At 40.5% G+C, this 20,525-nt stretch overlaps 1 protein-coding gene across 1 annotated transcript in view; it reads left to right on the forward strand.

Moving 5' to 3' along the window:
- SPTBN5 (spectrin beta, non-erythrocytic 5) overlaps positions 1-20,525 on the forward strand; it is a 99,195-nt gene that overhangs the window by 57,805 nt on the left and 20,865 nt on the right. The window contains exons 36-48 of the mRNA XM_056344847.1: positions 2,856-3,011; positions 3,642-3,833; positions 5,143-5,238; positions 7,945-8,063; positions 8,698-8,812; positions 10,602-10,715; positions 12,256-12,377; positions 13,014-13,176; positions 15,012-15,200; positions 16,242-16,319; positions 17,676-17,848; positions 18,891-18,981; positions 19,614-19,760. Coding sequence (XP_056200822.1) covers positions 2,856-3,011; positions 3,642-3,833; positions 5,143-5,238; positions 7,945-8,063; positions 8,698-8,812; positions 10,602-10,715; positions 12,256-12,377; positions 13,014-13,176; positions 15,012-15,200; positions 16,242-16,319; positions 17,676-17,848; positions 18,891-18,981; positions 19,614-19,760 — 1,755 coding nt within the window. The remainder of the gene's footprint in view (positions 1-2,855; positions 3,012-3,641; positions 3,834-5,142; positions 5,239-7,944; positions 8,064-8,697; positions 8,813-10,601; positions 10,716-12,255; positions 12,378-13,013; positions 13,177-15,011; positions 15,201-16,241; positions 16,320-17,675; positions 17,849-18,890; positions 18,982-19,613; positions 19,761-20,525) is intronic.

Genomic DNA, 20,525 nt, shown 5'->3' on the forward strand with positions numbered 1-20,525 from the left:
ATAGGATGTCTTTGCTCTCAAAGTACCTGTTCATTTACCTTGCTAATCTAAATTTATTGCCTGCTGCTGTAGAATGTGAATGCCACCAAGGAATTATAAAAAATTAAATCTTTCAGCAATATCGTTCCTTCCCTTTGTTGGGTAGAATGGAATGTTTAATTTGATTTTTATCATGTTCTGGGTGTGTACAAGTTCACATATATTAGAATAGTTTTCAAAGGGGGCTTAAATTGCAGAGTTGAGTTTTGAGTTTAGCTGTGAACTCAATGAGGTCATTGCTTATGCTTATTAGGAGAGCAATACCCATAGCTCAGGTCCTACTCCCGTAAAAACCCTCTCTCCTGCAATCGTCTTGAGTAATTTCTATTGATCAAACAGAATTTTTGGCAGAAAAGAGTGATTGGTGTCATCATTAAGTCTTCTAGTTACTCTCTAGAAGCAATTGCATAGTGCTACATGCTTTAGTACAAAGACAACACAGTCTGTGACCACTGATGGGAGGATGAAGAGCTCAACACCATGTGGCCTGCTTAGAAGGCTAGCTGCTGCAGTTTGTACCCTTTTCAGGACACAGGACTTGTTTTTTTCTGCACAAAACCTGCAATGACTTAATTCAAGAGATAACATGCAGCTCTCAAAGTGAGACACACTCTCCTACAGTTGAAATACGGTACTTTTCTAGTTCCAAAGAGGTGAGAGACACTTATAGACTGTCCTATTGTTACAGTATCAGTACCCCAGTGTTAACATGGAAGGCAAATGAGCCGGTCGCTAACTAGAAATATGTGTATTTGTGTTACTGCAGAAGAAAAGTCATAAAGTTGAAAGTTTTGACTTCTAAAGCTGGCTCTGAGTTTTAACACTGACTGAAACTTGCTCATCATATTAGTGGCACCTAACTTCCCCTTCACCTGCTGTACAAGAGAATAGAACATTTACTACTTCATCTTGGAGGAGTGAGAGAGAATTAAGTGTTATTTCTAGATGTCTGGAACAGGTACATCCTTTATATGCTCTAGTTATTTTAGTTAATAAGACTCAATGTAGTTTACAAAATGTTTGTGCTCCTGAGGTTACAGTAACTGAAATTTTGAAAATGTAGGTTTTGAAATTGATAGTGCTGCCATTTTTTGAGTCCTGTAGAAATAAGGCTGGTCCCATGTGCCTACACTGAGCATAACACTAGTCTCACTGTTGTCCTCAATAAAGTGACAATGCCTGTCAGAACAACCCTAAGTCTTTCCATAGAAAGATCTTGAGATAACAGATGTCGTGAAGAAAATTAACGCTATCCCAGCTGAAACCCGGACACAGATCAGCCATGCTTCATATCAGGATGTGGACATGGGGCCAGGAGAACATCTCTCACTCTCTAGAGCCATCCTAAATAAGCCTTAAAATAAACCAAGCCACTAAGAGTGCAGATGTGGTTTTTTATTATTTTTAAATGGCTTTGTTTGGTCTGTCATTAAGCCATTATTATTCAAAAGTAGGAGAGAAATCGCCCTTTAAGTGGCTATATACAGGGGATTCATTTGTTTCTCATCCTCATTGTATGGATGAGCTTCTCCCATTGAAATGAGAAGTCAGTTAAGTGAAATTAAAGCGTTAATGTGTGACTGGGTAATGAGAGAAGGCCCTAGCTTGTGAGAAAGGTGTTAGAAATGAAAACAGCAAATTACAGTGTGCTGTCCTGGGCAACCTTGACATAAGGCTCCTGTTTAAGTCGAACTGTGCTTTTTTTGTTTCTGGACAGCACCCTGCTAGTGAAAGCTATTTCTGTTATTGTTTATAGAATTTCAGCGGCTGAAACAACACTTCAGATCGTTAATTAACTGAGAAAATCCCCCAGCTGTCAAGGCTTGTGTGCATGTAGCACAGTTGCAGAAGGACAGCTAAGATGCTTTGAAACTGGTAAAGCTGTCTTCAGTTTGCTGTTCTTGTGTTGTCAAAACATTAGGTTTCTTCAGTGGTCTGAGGACAACAGGATCAGTTAACAACATATGTCAGGTGTTTGGTTCTCATATTTTGATGGATAGAAAATATTCCCTAGAGTACTAAGGGCTTATGTTTAGCAGACTTCAAAGAAATTGTGAAGACTCACTATCCTGTTGTTTATTTTATTCTGCATACATTCAAGTCCCCTGCAAAAAGCATTTCCTAAGAGAAACACATAACCCTTCCTTTGTTAGTCCTTGTGGTTCACCTGCTTGTCTGAGTCTGATGTTCCCGACCAGACAATTTTGAATTTTGTGAAGTATAAACAAACAGAGTTGTATTTGGTCTCCAATAATCTGACTAGTGCTTGGCCCCATCACAAAGGCTTTATTTGCTTTGCATTTTCCATTTAGGTCTCAAAACATCATTGAGATCAGGGAACGTTAGTGCTGTTTTATAGATGAGGCACAGAATTCTTAAGAATCTTAATCCAGTTTACAGATAGGTCAGTGACAGAAGTAGGGGATGAAACTCAAGAGCCCTAATCCAAGGCTCAGGTGTCATAATCTCATTTTAAATGTGTCTGCCATGTCAGGCTGCATATCTGCTCAATGATTCTCTGTATCTAATCTAGAAGATTATACAATTTGTTTGTGGCTTGTGGTAAAATTTGGGGTGTTCAAAGAATTTTTCATTATTCTTGTGGTCAGCTAAAAGTTATTTTCATTCCTACCTGTCTTTATTTCCTGTCAAGCAGAATAGTTCAGAAACTGGAGAGCCACCTTGGCTGTCAGCTCCCAGCTCAACCTACCTAGCCCAGGCATACGTGCTTGCATAGAACAATGATGTGTCTTGGGAGGAGTCCCCAGGACAGCATGTAGTTGTTGTGTTAACTCTGGTATCTCACACTGCTGCAGGCAGAAGACTGGATCAGTGAGCGCATGCAGAAACTAGAGGATCCTTCCATACAAGACCCTAGCAGTCTGCAGGACAAAATGAAGCTGCTGCAGAAACATCAGGTCTTTGAGGCAGAGATTCTAGCAAATGAAGAAATCATCACAGCTGTTAATAAGGTAACACTCTTTCACCCTGCTAGTGTTTTCACAGATTATTGCTGGTTATCCAGAGAAGGACAGATAGTTGAAATGAAAAGGAAGGGAAAGCTTGTTCACCACTTCTATCTCAGTTATCCCTCTTGTGTGACAGGAACCCAGTTGCTATGCCATGGAAATGTAATACTGTTAACTTAAATAGAGAGATTTGTTAATTGCTCTATCCAGGGAATTACTATCTTTCCTTATTGCCCAAATAGGGAGATATCACTGACTTCTTCCTTGCCTGGGGTGATTACTCCTACAAAAGTTAAATAGGATTTCATGCCTAGTTTGTGAACAATCTTGTTGAAACTGGATGAATCACATAGCTGAAGGGCACAATCATCTCTAATACCTGTCTTGGTGCTTCCTCTCCATGAAGGTAATTCCTGGAAGGGAAATACTCAAATCCTAGTGTTCTTGATTCCTTCCAGATGTAAAAGCTTTCCAGCTGAGCAGTATCATTTGGGCAGTGGGAATTTACATTAGTAATCTATTGTGCAGGCCAGGTTAGGAAAGTAAGAGAGTCCTTCTAGAAAGCTCATGTAACATGTCACATTAAAAATTAGTAGCAACTTTAATTTCTAATTTCTTTTTCTGAATGTGAAGAAAGGAGAAGCCCTGGTATCAAAAGGCCACCCAAAATCAGGAGAGATCCGTCGCCGGGTCCGCATGCTTCAGGAGTGTTGGGAGAAGTTGAAGAGAGCTGTTGCTGCTCGTGGAAAGATGCTGGAGGATAGCCGGGACTTCCTGGAGTTTCTGCAGAAGGTGGACCAGGTGGAAGCCTGGATCAGGGAGAAGGTAAATGAATTCTAGTATGTAGCCCAAGCAGCACACTAGAGACTTGCTATTTAGCAGTGAACATCTGATAAATGTGTTATCTTCCAGGGTATTTTCTTAGTGGCTTTTGCCTGGAGAATCATTACATGTTCTACAAACAATATGAAAAGAACAATTCAACAAATTCTAGAAATTTTCTGGAGTGTTACCATGCCAGAGTCAGTTGGACAGTATTAGCGCATGTTCCCATGTAAAATGTGCACATAGAGATTGTGATTATTATGGTCATCCTGTGTGTCACTATCGAGACAGAGAAATGAAAGCAGGCTAGGATGGAAGAGACTTGAAGCTTTTGCCAAGCAGGCACTCTCATTGTGTATCAAATGTGAAAGTTTCACTTTGCAAGAGTGAAGGGAGTTTCACTTGATCCACTTGATACAAAGATCAGTGGCATCCACACTCGTTGCTTTCTGACCTCGCCGAAGTGGGAAGCTAGGTGTGGCTGGGTAAGGAGTCCGATATAATTAAACTCAGTAACAGCAGACTGTTATTAAGTAAGGGATTCTGTATTGTAGCGCTGGGGTAGCACTGGGGATAGCTCCACCATAAGTGCTGCAACCATCTGGCAGACTTTTAAAGACTATAAACCATAAAGTTACACATATTCGTAAGATTTCTGAGAAATCATTTACATATACATGAGACTTCCTGGAGCTCGTTGATATATGCAAATGTCTGGTCTACATGTGCAGTTGTCTTCCCTGGTGGTCTTTGGATGGTCGTAGGGGTCTTCAGATGAAGGCTTGTAGTCTTCTTCACTGCGCCCACTGATTGACCTTTACTACTGCGCAAACTCAGTTCTGGGATCAATAGACAATATCCTTTGAGGCTATTGTTACCATCCTCTTGTAACTTTCTTATCTCTATGGTCAAGTGCATCCGTTCTCAAGACTGAGTTGTCTACCATGAGGTTATCCTGATCCCCCTTATCTTACACCCATCCCTTACCTTACAACCATCTGGATCCACTTCTGTTCAACTAAGTATCTAAGGTACACACAACATCTTCCTTGGTTTTGGGGCCTTAACCCTTCCACACTAAGTCTTCACTCAGAGATGACTTCCATAATCAGTAATAGATCGGAGAGGGTGTTGTGACTAAGTCTCATAATTATCTAAAGAACAGATCAGAAGAGACCACTTCAGAAGCTGTAGGTTGGTGATTGACAGATGCATCACAGAACTTACTGCATCAACATAAGCATTGGGTTGTGCTGTGTTCTTATACTCTTAACCTGAATGTTTGCCTGTCTGCTGCTTATTTCCTCAGGAAGTCATGATTAATGTAGGTGATGTGGGAAATGACTATGAACACTGCCTGCAGCTCATGAAAAAGCTGAATGAGTTTCGTGGAGCATCATCAGGGGTAAGAGGTGTTTTCCATGCACATTTCTTGCATGGCTGGAAGAAGCAATTAACTTTTCAGCCTAACAGTATATCCAGGTAGCAAATACAGTTACAGTACCCTGAGGAGGGGAAAGATGAGGAGGGTAGGAAGCATTGCCACTTTATAAGCCATTAACAAAGACAGAATTTTCCCTCATTGTGCCTTCTGCTTTGATGATGTCGTGGCAGAGCTGTCAGGCGCCCATGACACAACCCTAGAATTTTTGATTGCATTACGTGACTGGAAAGCTGTCTGTGTGAGCCTGAATTTGAGCACATTTGCAGTTCGGTTCATGCAGTCTGCAGAGTCACAGTGAGTTCCATCCAAAAGTGCATTAAAATTATTATTTCAGCCACGTTTGTTTGAATCAGAAAGTTGATACAGACCTTCCATGAAGAAGCCTGTAAAATAATTGACCGCTTTCTCCATTTCTCTCCTTTATTTCTGCCTTCCTGTTGTCCTGAGAAACAGTCAACTTTCTCATATTCCTCCATTCAAATGAAACATGTTTATTTGGGGGCCTTTGTTTATACCGCACGTGTGTTTAGTCATGAATCATAATGTTAATAAGTGGACATTTAGTAAAATAGAGCAATGGATAACACTTTGGGTAGCAGCCATGTGACAAGATAGCTGCACAGTTCACCCCTCTGTGCTAAGATCTCTGACCCTGTTTTGTGGTGCTGAGTCATACCAGCTGCCTCTCTGGCCCCAGTGAGATGTGGTAACCTGGGCACCAAACCTGGAACCTTGAAAATGCTGGGGAACAGGTCCTGCCACAACCAGGGCCCTCTATGATATGCTTCAGCTCCCACCATGAGAGCTGTGAGGCCGTACATCGAGGGGATGCGTTTGCCGCAGCCTCTGGTTCTCTCTGTGTGCACGGCTACAGATGTGGACTGACAGGTGTGAGAGTCACGCAAGAAAGATTGCTGTGCTGATTTGCTAGTCTGGAAGCTGTGAGGAAGGTCTGGAAAGAGGTATATTAGGACTTTGTGTCTACTCTATGTTCTTTTCTAATATTTATTATGCTTTGCCTGTTAGCTTATTGCCGATTCCTGTTATGGTAGCTCCCATCTTCTATTTTTTGTTGCCTAAAAGCAGAAGGAGACAATCCTGTTCTGTGGAAAGTAACAGTATAGATATGCCTCACACCTGGAAGAAAACCCTTGTCTCCCCTTTCCAGAGCCTGGCAGAATTTCCTGTGACAGTGCATTAGTAGTTGATTTAGGTAGAGAGTCAAAATACTCAGCTTCAGCACGAGGGCGTTAGCGAAGAGACCTTCACTGGCCCTTCAGTCCTCACCAGCTGAACTGTGAGCTAAGGGATGGAGCAAGGGCTCTGCTACAGGTTGTACCAGCCAAAAGAAGGATGCTGAAAGATGCAGGAACACCCCAGTTCTCTAGTCAGATAACACTCTAAATAGGAAGGTCTCCTTAAACTAAGGCAGATTTTATGTCCGCAGGAAACTCTTAGCCTTAGATGCTGTCAGCGTGTAGCCACTGCTCCTCTGCCACTGTGAACACGACTCCTGCCGAAAAAGGCTGGGACAGTGACACCCTCATGGCTAATGCTTAGTTATACAGTACTTCACAGGTGTGATACACACAGAAGCAGGCAGGTCCTGGCACAGCATGTCCAGCCAGCCAGTCTCGGTTTCCACAGTAGGCAGATCTGAGATCAGGGTAGGGAGCAATCATCCTGCGTTGATGGCAGCCAGATTTTCTACTCATATTCTGTCACATTGTGCTGCTGTTACTTCCCCGGAGAGGCGACTACAGGGTTTCTGAAGAATATCTGGCTGGTCTGCTGGTTTCTCTTGTTTACTTTATGGCTCTGTATAATTGTAAAGCACATATGGAAGCATGCACATTGGTTTGGACGTAGCATAAATAAAACACAAATGGAGTCAGTACTTCTATTAACAGTGTGCTGGCATCCTGCAGCTGTGTTTCTACTACACCAGTGATTAATGTCTCCCTGCCAAGCTTGTGATTTACTGGTCTTAGAAAAACAGAGAATGTTTTTGAATCTTAGAGTAGTGTTCAGTGTTGGCTGTCCATCATGCGCCAAAAAAACAATTATTCCACTATAGTCCAGATGATACGTGCAATGTGCAAATATTATCCTTTCTTTGGTACATACCCGGGAAGCAAATTGCCTTGAAGACTCTGTATACCTTTTAAAATACAGTGGTGTTGCTTTAGAAGAAAGCGCAATGGCATGGGCTGTCTGGGTTTCTTAGGTCTGTAGATTTTAAGCCTGTTGTCCACAGTACAGAAGGCACTTCTGGACAGAAGCCTGTCTAGAAAAAAAGCGAGTACTGGCACACATCAGCAGTTCCTCAACAGCCACCTATGTAACCAGCAACTGCACCTATGTTTCTTCAGCAAATGAGCCCCTGCTGGGATTCCTGGCTTAGAAATGAAGCTCCAAGGGTCCTCATTTAGACCTAGATCATTGTTGTATTTGTAGTCATTAATGTTCTTCCTTGCCTTTACTGTCTTCTCATCAGGGACTGGTAACACCAGCAGTTGTAGCAGAGCAAAGCCCATGTGTCTGAAATGTTTGGTAGTGAGGTAAATCTCTTGCTTGTTGCTGTGACTGCTGGTTTTCACGTTGCAGTGGAAAACTCAGTAACAAGCATTTCAAACATACACCTTTGTTCCTTTTCTGACTTTACAGGAGATGACAGTGGATGATGCTCACATCAAGGCTATCAATACGCTGGCCATGAAATTGGAGAGACAGAACAAGGAAGAAACAAAGACGATATATGAGCGCCGGAAGCAGCTCAGCGAGAAGTGAGTATGCTTTTAAAGCTTCTGTGTAAAGCAAAAACAAGAAGGGAAGATGAGGTGTCTTGGGCTGGGGTAAATGGGGGATTTGCAACGTGTATTTCCTTCTTTAATATCACGACTACCAGCCATCAGACACTGGAGTTGCCTTTTGAGACTGTCAGAGCAGTTAGCCAGAAGGATTTCTAATCCAGCAGGGGCAAAGTCGTGTTTCTAGCCTTGGAGGCAAACATGCCACTTTACAGCACTTCACACACTAGATCCATGAAGCTTCCATCTGTGCACATAATTGTCCTGGTGAAACGCATATTGCTTTTGCTACTTCACAGCCCACTAGCTAAGAGCCAAAAGCATGAACATAGGGATTGTGAGGTTATTGAGAGTTTAGGGAAACCGAATTGGTACTTTTTAGCTTTTAACCCCCAAACCATCCTGAAAACTTGGAATAAATATAGCCAGCTAGTCTTGTCAGGCTGATGCTTTATCTCTGTGATGTGTCCCCTGTTGTGGGGAATTGGAGATCAATACATAAGGTAGTTCAGAAATCCTGTCTTTTTACTTAGATCTGAGCATTATGAAACTCAGCTGTAGAAATCCTTACCTCTGTAATGCACCTCTAAAGTATTCTTTTCAATAAAAGGTGGAACAGTTTCCATGGTAACCTGAATGCATACAGGAAGAAGTTAGAGGGAGCTCTAGAGATTCATGCCTTAATCAGAGAAATTGACGACATCACAGAGAGAATTACTGAGAAGGTAAGTTCTCAGATTTTGACTAATTGAAATGGGAAAATGTTATATTTGGCCAACAGTGATAAACCTAGGTGTGCCCATTGCTAGAGGGATACTGAGTATCCAGCAGTGACCTTTGATAGTTGTCTGTGTATCAGGTTTGTAGGAAGGCTGAAATGTCATTAAACACTGCAGATCACCAACTTTAAGGCATTCACAGCTAAAAAGGTACATTTGAACTGTATTGTGAGAAATGACACAGTAGAGTCTGCAATAAAAAGGGATGTCTCTTTCTTTACCTAATGAGAGGTTACAAAGGAGATGAAGCTGGACTCTTCTTGGAGGTTCATAGTGAAACAGGCAGAGTCAGTGTGTACAAATGGCAACAAGAAAAGTTCCAAATAGATGTAAAGTGGAAAAAAAAAACCCACAATGAGAGTGATCAAACACTGGAACAAGTTACCTGGAGAGACTGTGGGTTCTCTATCCTTGGAAACATCCAAATCTCATCTAGCAATCTCATCTAAGGTGGCCCTGCTTTGGGCAGGAGTTGGACTAGATGATGTTCAGAGGACCCTTCCAAACTAAATTATTTTGTGATTCTAATTAATGGTCTCTTGTCAAAAGGTATTGCCTAAAATACTTTTAGTATTAGGTGAGTAGTTGCTATATCCAAAGTAGTCATCCATGGTTTCTTCCACAGTCAATAGAAAGAAGCAGGTACTTCTAGAGCTCAGTGCGTCTGACCTATTTCAGATGTCCTCTTGAGGATGAGATAAAACATGTTCCAGCAGTCTGTCTTTCCACTAACTGTAAGGAGAATTACACAAGTAATTAAGTTGCAGCTTCTTTGCATTTGTGAACTTCTCCATGTGGTCTGGTGAATCCTTCCACAAGGAATGAACACAGGCAGATGCGGTAAGTAGGATAGAAATCGGAGAAGCTAAGGGACTGGTGTCTGGTTTTTGCTGTGTTACTGACACAGGTGTGCACCTCCTTCAGACAGTGCTGAGCCAAGATGGTTCTGAATACCATAGCCGGTTAGATGAGCCACCATAGAGCTTTTTCTGAATTATCTCCTTAGCTTGAATATAGCGATTCCTATTGATCCAAATTCAAAGCTAGCTCATTCAACAGTAGCTTGCATAGCTCTCCCTGCTGTGCAATGCAGACATGTTAAATGTGCATTTGAGGAGTTGTATAAAAATTGTATTCCTTCAGATAATCGAGGTAAAAATGCATATCTTGGATCATAATTTTGAGATTAATAGAAGAAAAAGGCTCTATAAAGCCTAATTATTTCATCCACATAACTAATAGTACTAAGTTAATTGTAAGTCAGTAGGCAGATACTTAAGGTTACAAGGTTGTTGGTTTGAAGTTTTTATAACAACTTCTACAAATGCGTTCTTCATTGTATGGGATTTCATTTCTCTTAGGATTCTGAGTGTGAATTTTATTTTCCGTATTTTCATAAAACATACTTGAAAATTTATGTGCCACATTTCAATGGGAAATATTTGGCTGTTTGGTGTAAGGGAAAAAAGGGAAAAGAAAGACTGAGAAATGCAGGGAAGCATTCCTGTCTTTGTTTTACATGTGAATGGCCAAAGGCACCTTACATAGAATTGCCACTGTTCAAAGAGTTGTGAATTCTTGTTCAGTCTGGGTAAGGAGTGCAGACAAGGTGCCCTGTTGATAAGAACATTCAGGAGGCAATACAAAAAAGTGAGGGAGGAGACTATTTGAAAGAATTATGATATGATCCTTTTGCTTTTTTGTCATCTTCACCATTTGCATCTGCCCCCTCCAGAGTGTACTGATACAAGCCCTGGATTATGGGAAAGATGTGGAAAGTGTGGAAAACCTGATTCGAAGGCATGAAGAAATGGAGAGAGAAATTAGCATTATTAAGTCCAAAATGGAGGTAAGAAATTAGGAAGTGTAGAGGATACTGTAAAAAAGTTGATATTTGCTTCTTGGGAACAGTACAACAATCAGCATGATTTACTAGTGTGAATTGCACTGCAATGGAAATGCAGCACAAATTTTTTTCCCAGTAAGATACTGTGCTGCTTAATCCTACTTTATTATATCAAATGATATTCTTTTAATGCAACACATCTAAGAAAAGTCCATTTTTAACATGTTGGCTGATTCTCTGGTCCTCACCTACAAGCTAGACTGGACTTTTTGACACTTTTGAAAAGTGTGGAATCCAAATTAAACTCTACATCTTTCCCTCAGTTTCTGTACTGATTTGAACCAAAATCATGACTCTAGTTCTGTTTAGAACTAAAATGCAAATCCCACAGTGTATGTAGTTTTCTTACATACACATCAAAACCAGAACTCTTTGGTTCTAATTACCTGCCTGATCAGCTCTGGCTTTTTTGAAATGACCAGTTTGCATCGTTTAGGACTAATGTTGAGTGTTAAATATGGGTCTGACTTCCTATGTAATGGCATATTTTTTAACAAAAAGAGATGTTTTCAGCTAAACCACAGAAGCAGAAATCCTATGTCAACTTCTCATGGTTTTCACTGTTGGTTACAGCTTTAAGCCTCTTCATATAGAACTTATTTTTGCAAACTTTCCCTAAACTTTTTTCTTCACAGTAGTATGCAAATGGTGACTATGTGTGTGATACCTTAACACATTGTGACTTTGTTAGCCAATTTTCATATGAAAAGTGGGTGATGACTAGTCAACATTCCACAGATAGCATTAGCAAGGCTGTGCAGGGGAGTGCTGCGTGGAAACAAAGATGAGCAAGGTTTGGGTTTGGTGTGGGGGTGTTTTGTGGGGTTTTTTTCCATGCTATCATAAATACCATGTACAAAGTATAATATTTGTACTTTTCCTATGGATTAAAACCAGTCTGGCATATTCTCCTTTCTGCATGATTAAAAATTCTTCATTTTCATCAATTTGATGGAGTTTTACAAGAAAGATACCAACTTTAAACCCGGGTTGGTGAGCGTTCATTACTGTTTATCAGGCTGTGTTAAGGAAAACAGCATCAACTAGAAGTCTACACTGAAAATTGCGTTTTGATGCTGCTGTTAGCTGAGATAGATACAAAAGATTTCTGAGTCTTCTGCTGAAAGGCAAATCTGGTTGCTTCTGTGTACTACCACATATTCATGGGTTTTTTTACCCTTAGATTAAGCTAATAGAGGTTACAATTAGCACTTAATTGTCCTCTATGTTTGTCTCTATTCTGCAAAACTACTTACTTAATTGTAAATTTAACATTTGTGCATGTAAAGGAACACACACCTCTCTTTCTTCACCTGAGTGGTTGCACAATGCATATAGTAAGTCCCTTTGTGTATTTTGTTATTTTGATTTAAGTATCTGGTTTTGAAAACTGGGATCTTAAAATGAACTACTCCTGAAAGGCAAACTCAGAACAAATACAAGCTCTTGGCATAAATTCACCCCACTGTAAATCTCTTCCCAGCCATTGGAATTGGAATCTTTCCGCCTTTCCACAAGGAATCCATCCATAAATGTCAAACTGACTATGAAGCAACAGGAGATGAAAAACAACTGGCTACGACTCCAGGGACAGGCCAAACAAAGGTAAGACTTCTGATGATCTGTGTATCTCTTGGGAGGAGCACAGTTGCTCCCTGGGGTCTCAAATCTACTTGCTGGAGGCCTTATAAAAGTTTTTGAGGATCCTTTACAAAGTTTATACAGGCAGCTAAGGCACCTGCATTGGAATAAGTGTGACTTAGTACAAGAAAAGTTCCACTGATGTGACTCTGGGAAAACTAATACAGTGAGTTTGTGGTTTATCCCACTAAATAATGTTACTAAAATTCCTCCAGATGATCCAATTGAATCTATCATGAAGCCTTTGTGAAAGACTTACTTTTGAATGGTTCTAGAAGATTTCTTTCCTCTTGAAGCTTTCCCGAACAAGAAAGACTTAGGCCTGAGCTGTAATCATTGCTGAAAGCAACAGCTAGGAAGGCTTTTTAACCCTTCTTGTCCTAATGAACTGGCATAGAAAATGAGGTATGCTTGTTATCTCCAATGTAGCATGCATCACCTGTGATTTTGGTTTGACCATTAGGAGCTGTAACAGAAAGCTAGGAGGCTTGAATTCACTTCATACGGCTTCTCCTTGGATACCTTCCTCTGCAAATGGGGAGGGAGAGGCAGCTAGATAATTCTGTGTTGGATAATAGTGAACTGCACATTGTGTGGCAGGAAGGAGAAGCTGGCAGCCTCGTATCGGTTGCAGAAGTTTAACTTGGAGATGAAGGAGATGCTAGATTGGACCCAAAACATCAGAGGTTTGATGGAAGCGAGGGGGCTTCCTAAAAGCGCAAATGAAGCAGAAAGCATGATTGAGGAGCATCAGCAGAGAAAGGCAAGTATCATTTTTGCTTCCAGTTATACTGGGAATATTTCCAATGGGAATTAATTGCTGCAGACATAGCAGAATTTTGCTGCATGCACCTGTCAATAACATGGTGAAAAGACTGTGAAAACAGTAACAGGGTAGAAGCAGAAGTCACCTACGTATTGACAGAACATTTACCACATGGGCTGTTTGGCAGCTCATGTCTCTGCAAAGGGTGTCAGAAAGCCCCATTAGCTCTTGTCTATACTGCTGTCCAACCCTATAGGTAAAAAGCTGGGTCAGTATCAAAACACACTCACTGCTGATCTCTTTATCGAGATTACCAAAAAATTAATGCCAGTTAATTCTAGCTTTGAGTTAGATTTTGTCATGCAAACTCCATTTGCCTGGGAGGAAAACAGCAGTTTGTCTAACACTGGGCAGTAAATTACCATTGGATGGTACTACACATTCAGTTCTGAAACACTTCATATCCCAGTACTGATTACCACATGATCTTTTGGTGGCTTATTTGGCTAATATTTTTGGTGAATTTTCTAAAAGGAGTTATATTGTTAATTAACCCTAGAAAACAATTAATATTTTGCTTTTTCCCAAGCATCATAGCTATTTTTCAGCTGTTGGCTTTTCTTTGCAGTTACGTGGTTTTTTTTCTAAAAATCATGTTCCCAGAATCATGACTAATATCCAGTGCTTTGTGGGTCACATTATTAGCATGAATGGTTTGTAGATTCTGATTAGTTTTCTAGACTTGAATTTAGTATGAAGTACCTGAAGTCATCTTCTTTTTCAGAGCCTTCCACTTTAACAATGCTCTCTCACGTCACAGATGTAACCATGTTTTTGCTAATAATTCTTTGTCCCAATAGGAATACCCAAACACACTGATGCAGTGTACTCCAAATTTAGATGGTAGCAAGATCTAAGGCTTTAGTATCTGTTAGTAAACAGAAAAGCAGGAATCCAGGCAATATGTTCTTTTGTATTGGGGTGACTAAAATAATAGGCAAGTGGAGGGTGGTTTTTTTTCGTTCAGGTTAGTGGCTCAAACCAAACTTTTTAGGAGAGAATAGAGTTGAACACAAGTTGCTGATGCGAATTAAACAAATAGGATGGCTATCTTACAGTTTCGTTACTTATGATTGAACAGCATTACCCCCCAGAAACGCCCTAAACCCAGCAGTTAAATGTCAGACATTTAACAGTACATGTCATGGGTTTTATGGTGGTTTATGAGTTAATACATGGTATTATTTCACAGCATGGTTATTTTTATTTTCAAATCAGTTACATTAGGAATTCCACATTCAGTTTGCAGGGGTCATGGTTGCTTGCACTGCTTTCACCTTCAGGATTCAGTATGTAGGCATAACTTAATTCCTCAGGGTAAGGGCAAAAGTTAAATATATTTCATTTTAACACCACAGAATAAAGTAAAACTGTCTTTAATGTAATAATCTGATGCCATCTTATTTGGCAGGAGAGGAAAGTTTCTTATAAGAACCACCTTTATGTAGGAAGACTGGGAGGGTATGGTATTATGGGTGCTCAAAACGGTGTTCATTTATATCTAAGCATTTTCTAATCTGTTTCAAATTTAATCCCAATTTTGATTTGTATGAGACCAGTTGTTCCTAGAGCAGTATAGTCATTTATTGTCCATATTTGTTTTCTCTTAGGCAGTTCTGTGCTCTTTCAGTAACATAGCTCAAAGATGAATGATTTTCCATACAAATATTAGTGTTGGAAAGTTACAGCCCATATTCTTCCCCTGAAGGCTTGTATTCTGAATAACTGGCGTTCTGTAAACCCTTGACATCAACGTTAGTAATATATTTTAGGAGGAGATTGAAGCACGAGTGGAAAGATTCAACTCTCTCGGTAACTATGGTCAAGAACTTGCCAATTCTGGTCACTACGCAACCCCTGAGATTCACCAGTCCCTCTCCAGACTACAGCAAGCCTGGTCTCAATTGATCCAAGCATGGCAGGAGCAATATAGAAAATTGTTTCAGGCACAAGTTTTACAGGTGAGTAGAAAAACATTCAGCAGAGAATGCACATGCCACTGACAGCTTTCATCTGTATAAACAGCAAATTTCTAAGATGGTACAATGAAAGTTATACATTAAACACTGGGTATTACTAGTGTGTTTCACCGGTTTCTGGGAGGTGTGCTGAGAGCCCAGCACCTTCAGTGATGGCAGGTCTTTAGAAATTGTGCCTTTACAAATCAAAGAAATTTCTGTGGCATATGGGCTCATATGTTTTTCAAAGGCTATAAAACTTAGTGAAATGCGATCAGACTGTCATGCAGCTGGCAAAAGGCATATACTTAAAATGGAACATCACTACCCTACCGAAGTCTATAACCTCACAGAAAAAACATGGAGACAAGCAAGTATTTTTTTTTTTAAAAAAAAAAATCTGAAGAAAAATTTAGCATGGACAGAATACTGTATTTCTTTCCCTGGCTTTTTTCTAAGAAAAGAACTGGTTTGGCTGCAGTTTTCCAGAAATACTTCCCTGTAACAGTCATCTCACTTTCAACATTTCTGCTCAGATGGCTTGTTGGCAAAAGTTAGAAATAGCTGAAATGGAGATTTTACAGTAGGGAATGTCAAGTACCTTAAATAACAACTGGTGCTACTAGTCCCATCTAAACTGCTTCATATATATATATATATATATATATATATATATATATATATATGCGAACTTAAGTCATGTGGACAGGGCTGATTTCATGCTTCTTTATGCATTACATTCTACTTATTTCAGACCATGTTAACCATCCTTTCTACTGGCCAGTTACCACACACAGCACTCTTCTACACTATCAGTAAACAAGCTACCAGTACTTGTATTGTGTCCTATGTCTTAGACCCCCAAAAATGATACTATAAAGGAGAAAGTTACAATAATAATTGTTATGCATGTGGGTTTTGTAGCATCTAATGCTTATTGCCATGTAGTGTTATGCAGTTTGGGGTTTTTCAGCATACTCTGCCAATGTCAGGTTTGCCTCTGCTTTACACCATGTTTATGACTGCTTTTTTCCCCCTATACAGAAATTCTATGGCTATGTGGAACAGACTGAGAGCTGGCTCAGCAGCAAAGAGGCCTTCCTAGCTAATGAGGACTTAGGGGTAGGTGCTCTGAGAAATTACAGTTTTCTCTGCAATCAGTCTGGAGGAAAGGGAGCTGTGAAGTATGATGATGTGCTCTGACCCTCCCTGTGATCTTTCTCCTTCTGAAGTTGCTGCTCTGTCTTGTTGACAGTTTAGGATCAGATTTCTTTCTTTGATAGTTTACAGAGGATAGGATTCTCAGCCTCAGGAGTAATGAAACAGTCCAACTACTCCAATTATAGCAGGAAAATGAGCCTGCATCTCTCTAGCTGGTCATATCTGACACAAATACACTTGCCAGCAGTGTGCAAATCATCACTGCTGTCACTGCTGATGCATCCGGCGTAGCTTTAAATTTACCTGTCTCAGGTACCAGTAACACTGCAATAACTGAAACCGCAGACTGATGCATGGGTTGCAAAAGCTGTGCAGGATGCTGGATATACATCCTGATACTTAGCTTACCCTGCACCTTGTACAGGTAGCGCTACCAAATTAGTTGTGTCTGCAGGAACTACAATTACATTTCAGAGTTTGGTGTAGATATAATTGGTGCAAATAGTATGAAAAACATATAGCACTAGTGGCTGGTGTCTGTCTCTAATTTTCAGCCTGGAGGCATGTATTTATAGTCTCTCCATTGAAGTATATGAGTCTTAGAAGGAGCCACCCGTTTTCCAGTCATATTAAGCTCAGTAATGTACAGAAAATGCTCTGTGAGTACTTTTCCTTCCAATGACTCATGTAAGCACCCAGAAGTTTGGATAGTATTTTTTTTTTCTGTGCCATTTGATGTGAGCTTTATTGCTTCCTTTAGAATAGTGGGAGATCAGAGTTTATTGTGGCAACAACATTTTGACACCACTGATTCTAAAATTAAAAGTGCAGAGGGGTGCTGAAAAGGGAACTCTTGACTCATTAAGCTTGGGATTCACAAATGTTAAAGTAGTCAAATTCTGTGTTTCTCTCCAGATTAACTGTAATGTCAGACTCCAGTCCTCACATTCAGATCTGGATCTGAGCTCTTCCAAATTCCATGGGTTGAAACCGAGGCTCTAATTTTAATCTCATTCTATGATATATTTGTTCACTCTAACTGATCTCAGTCTGATCTCAGTTTGATCTCAGATAACATGCAGAAGAAGCTAAGCATCAGCCATTAATTCAGTTTTGACACTGAAGGAATGGCCTCAGGCCATGCATAGAACATTATTTAGGTCCCAAGTTTTGGATTCAGTGCCAGTAAATTTCAAAGACCAATACATTTTCTTGACAGCTTGCAAATGTGGGGTAAATGCCATTTAGTTTCTGGATTATGGGTGTTGTAGGTGAAAAAACTCTGAAAACAGCTTCCCTTTGTTGAACTCTATCCAGGACTCAGTGTCTAGTGTGGAGAGCCTACAGCGGAAACACACGCAGTTTGAAAAAACCCTGGAAGCTCAGATGGAGAAAATTGATGAGATGGCTTCATTTGCTCAGCAGCTAATGCAGAACAAGCATTATGACTCGGACAACATCAGCAACAGATGCCAGGCTGTTCTGAGGAGGTGAAGTTAAACCCTTCCCGTGTCAACCACCCATCTATTTTGCAGTGAGACTCTCCCCATGTAACTAATATCTTTTAAATGATTTGAGAACCATAAACTGGTTTGCATTTACTCAGCTTTGCACTTTGCCCTGTGGTCTTGCCAAATTGGCCAGAGTCTAGTCAGTATTTCGTTTGGAGGTTTCTGAAATACAGTTGAGGGGGGAGTGCGATTCAGAAAAAGGCGTTGTAGTTCTGTATCCTGGCCTGGCCTTAGGGACAGTGTTGCAAAGAAAAGACAGAGGCCTGCTGTGCCATTAATACTTCATTATCATTAAATACCATCAGGAAAGGTCATTTGCTACACGAGTGCTTTTTCACTGCTCTAATGGGGTTGATCTTAAAGCCCTGCTCAAATTGTCTGTTAGGGAATTTGCAGTTTTTCTGATCAGATCTTGCTCTTTCATGTGAATTACTTTTTCTCCTGGCACATTGCATATTTCTGATCTTAAGCAAATGCTGACAGTAGAAGCAGTTATATTCAGCGCTATGGCATATGAAAATATATACGTAAAATTTATGAAGAGGGATTGAAGATCCATTATGATTCAAGTGAACATATGAATTTATTCATATGATCATACTATGAACTATTAACATGAATAAAGTGCTGCTTTGGAAAAACACTTGGAAAAAAGATGAAAGGATGTTGTAGTTTTGGTTTATCAGTGACAAATACCATCATACTCATAGGCTTTCTATATAAGAAAGATGCTGAATTTATGTTCTGTTGTACCCTGAAAGGCAATAATGGTGATTCCTAGAGGCAGATATCATATATACAGAATCTGTGTGTACTTTAAACATACCTATCTGCTAGTAATCCTTCCTATAGTGTCCTGAGCATCTTCTCTGATGGTCTAAATAATTGGAGGCTGCGTATTATGGACATTTCTCTCCTAGAGAATGGAGGGTTAGAGCATGTGTGGTTTAGAAATGAAAACTGAAAACTCTTGTTCTGTCTAATTCATTCTGTGGCTTTTACACATCTGTCTTCATCTCAGAAAAGAGAAACTGCTGGAGAATGCTGCTGCTCGCAGACATCTGCTGGAGGAATCAAGGCTTCTGCAGAAGTTGCTGAGGAATTCCTTTGAGGTACACAGGATTCATGGTATTCTGTTTTCTTAAAACATACTGCGCTGCATAGATCTGAATCCCTGAAGGGATATACTGTGAGAAGAATCAAGGAAGTGAGTCTGGAATGGGATGGTATTGGGAAAGATGAGGATAAGAGTGAAGGGATATTTGTCTGCTTTCAAAGTCACAGCTTCCTTTCAGTCACCGGATGAAAAGATCTACTGTGAACTGGATGCCAGCAAAATGCAGAAGAAATAAATGCATTAAAAAGGAATATGCTACCATTTTAAAATTCATGGGAAGAGACAAATCAGTTCTTTTCCTGTGAGATACTGATAGTGGGTTAGAAATAGGGAGATAATTGCCCTTTCTTTCCCATGCACACATGTGCCCATGCACTTTTTCACTGCTTGGGGACTGTCTCATGGAGACAGCCCCCTTTCCAGGTAACAGTGCTGGTGAACAGATAGGGGGGTCACTTCATTATGAAAGATGGGAGGAGCTTTGGGAAGTAGAACCTCAGAAAGACAGCTCATTTGTGTCCCTGCTCACTGGTCCTGTGTTTTATACATATTAGAGGAGAGCCTTGACAGGTCGGAGCTGAAGAAACACTGGAGGTTTTTTCTACTTCTGTTCTTTCCTCTCCAAAGGTAGCTGCCTGGATCAATGAGAAGAATAGCATCGCCAAGGATGATAGCTGGAAGGATCCGAGCAATCTGCAGACCAAACTGCAGAAGCACCAGACTTTCCAGGCAGAGATCATGGCCAATAGAAATCGCCTGGACTCCATCAGATCTGTGAGAGAAACGGGGCTGATGGCAGGGGTGGGCGCTTGGCCTGAAAGGCTCTGTGGGCAGGCTGAGTTACACTGATCTCAAGCAAGCGAGGGGTGATCACTGTCCCCTCGCTGACTTTGTTGACATTCTCTCTGAGGAGACTGGGAAGCTTATGCTTTTAGTCTGTCAGTTTCTTTCAGCTTCCCTCTTACTGTCTAGTGTGAGCTTGCTGTCTGTATTCACTCTGCATGCAGTGGGAAGAGATGGGTGCCTTCGATGAAAAGGTCAGTCCACTGACGTTAGGGACTTCTGTCTGGCATGAACGCCACTTTAGAGGTCCACCTGTTTCTTTCCAGCAGGGAATCTGGCTGATTGGGAGCAGAACTTCAACAAGTCATGTAAAATGTATCCAACAAAAAGGATCAAGAAGAGTTTTTAAGTGTTGCCTTCCCAGAGACATGCTTGTAAGAGAGACAGGAGGGAAGTCTGACAAGCTTTGTCAGATGCTTGGCAAAAGCTGGGATCAGATGATGAGTTTGGAAGGACAGACTGTTACATGTTTATTAACCTTATTTTCAGCACAGTGCTTCCTAGCTGTAGTTTGCAATAGATAACTAAGCAGTAGGGATAGAGTCCCTCCTCAGACTCATCTGCATCCAGTATTGTAGAAACACACTCTCCCTTTCTTTTTTTTTTAAAAAAAACCTTTTTAACCCCTCTGTGTGCAGACACAACAGGGGAGTTTAGTAGTGTAGTTAACAATTCTTTTTAATCTGTTTTTAAGGA

This window comes from Falco biarmicus, chromosome 7 (genome assembly GCF_023638135.1).
Source record: "Falco biarmicus isolate bFalBia1 chromosome 7, bFalBia1.pri, whole genome shotgun sequence".
Lineage (NCBI taxonomy): Eukaryota > Metazoa > Chordata > Aves > Falconiformes > Falconidae > Falco > Falco biarmicus.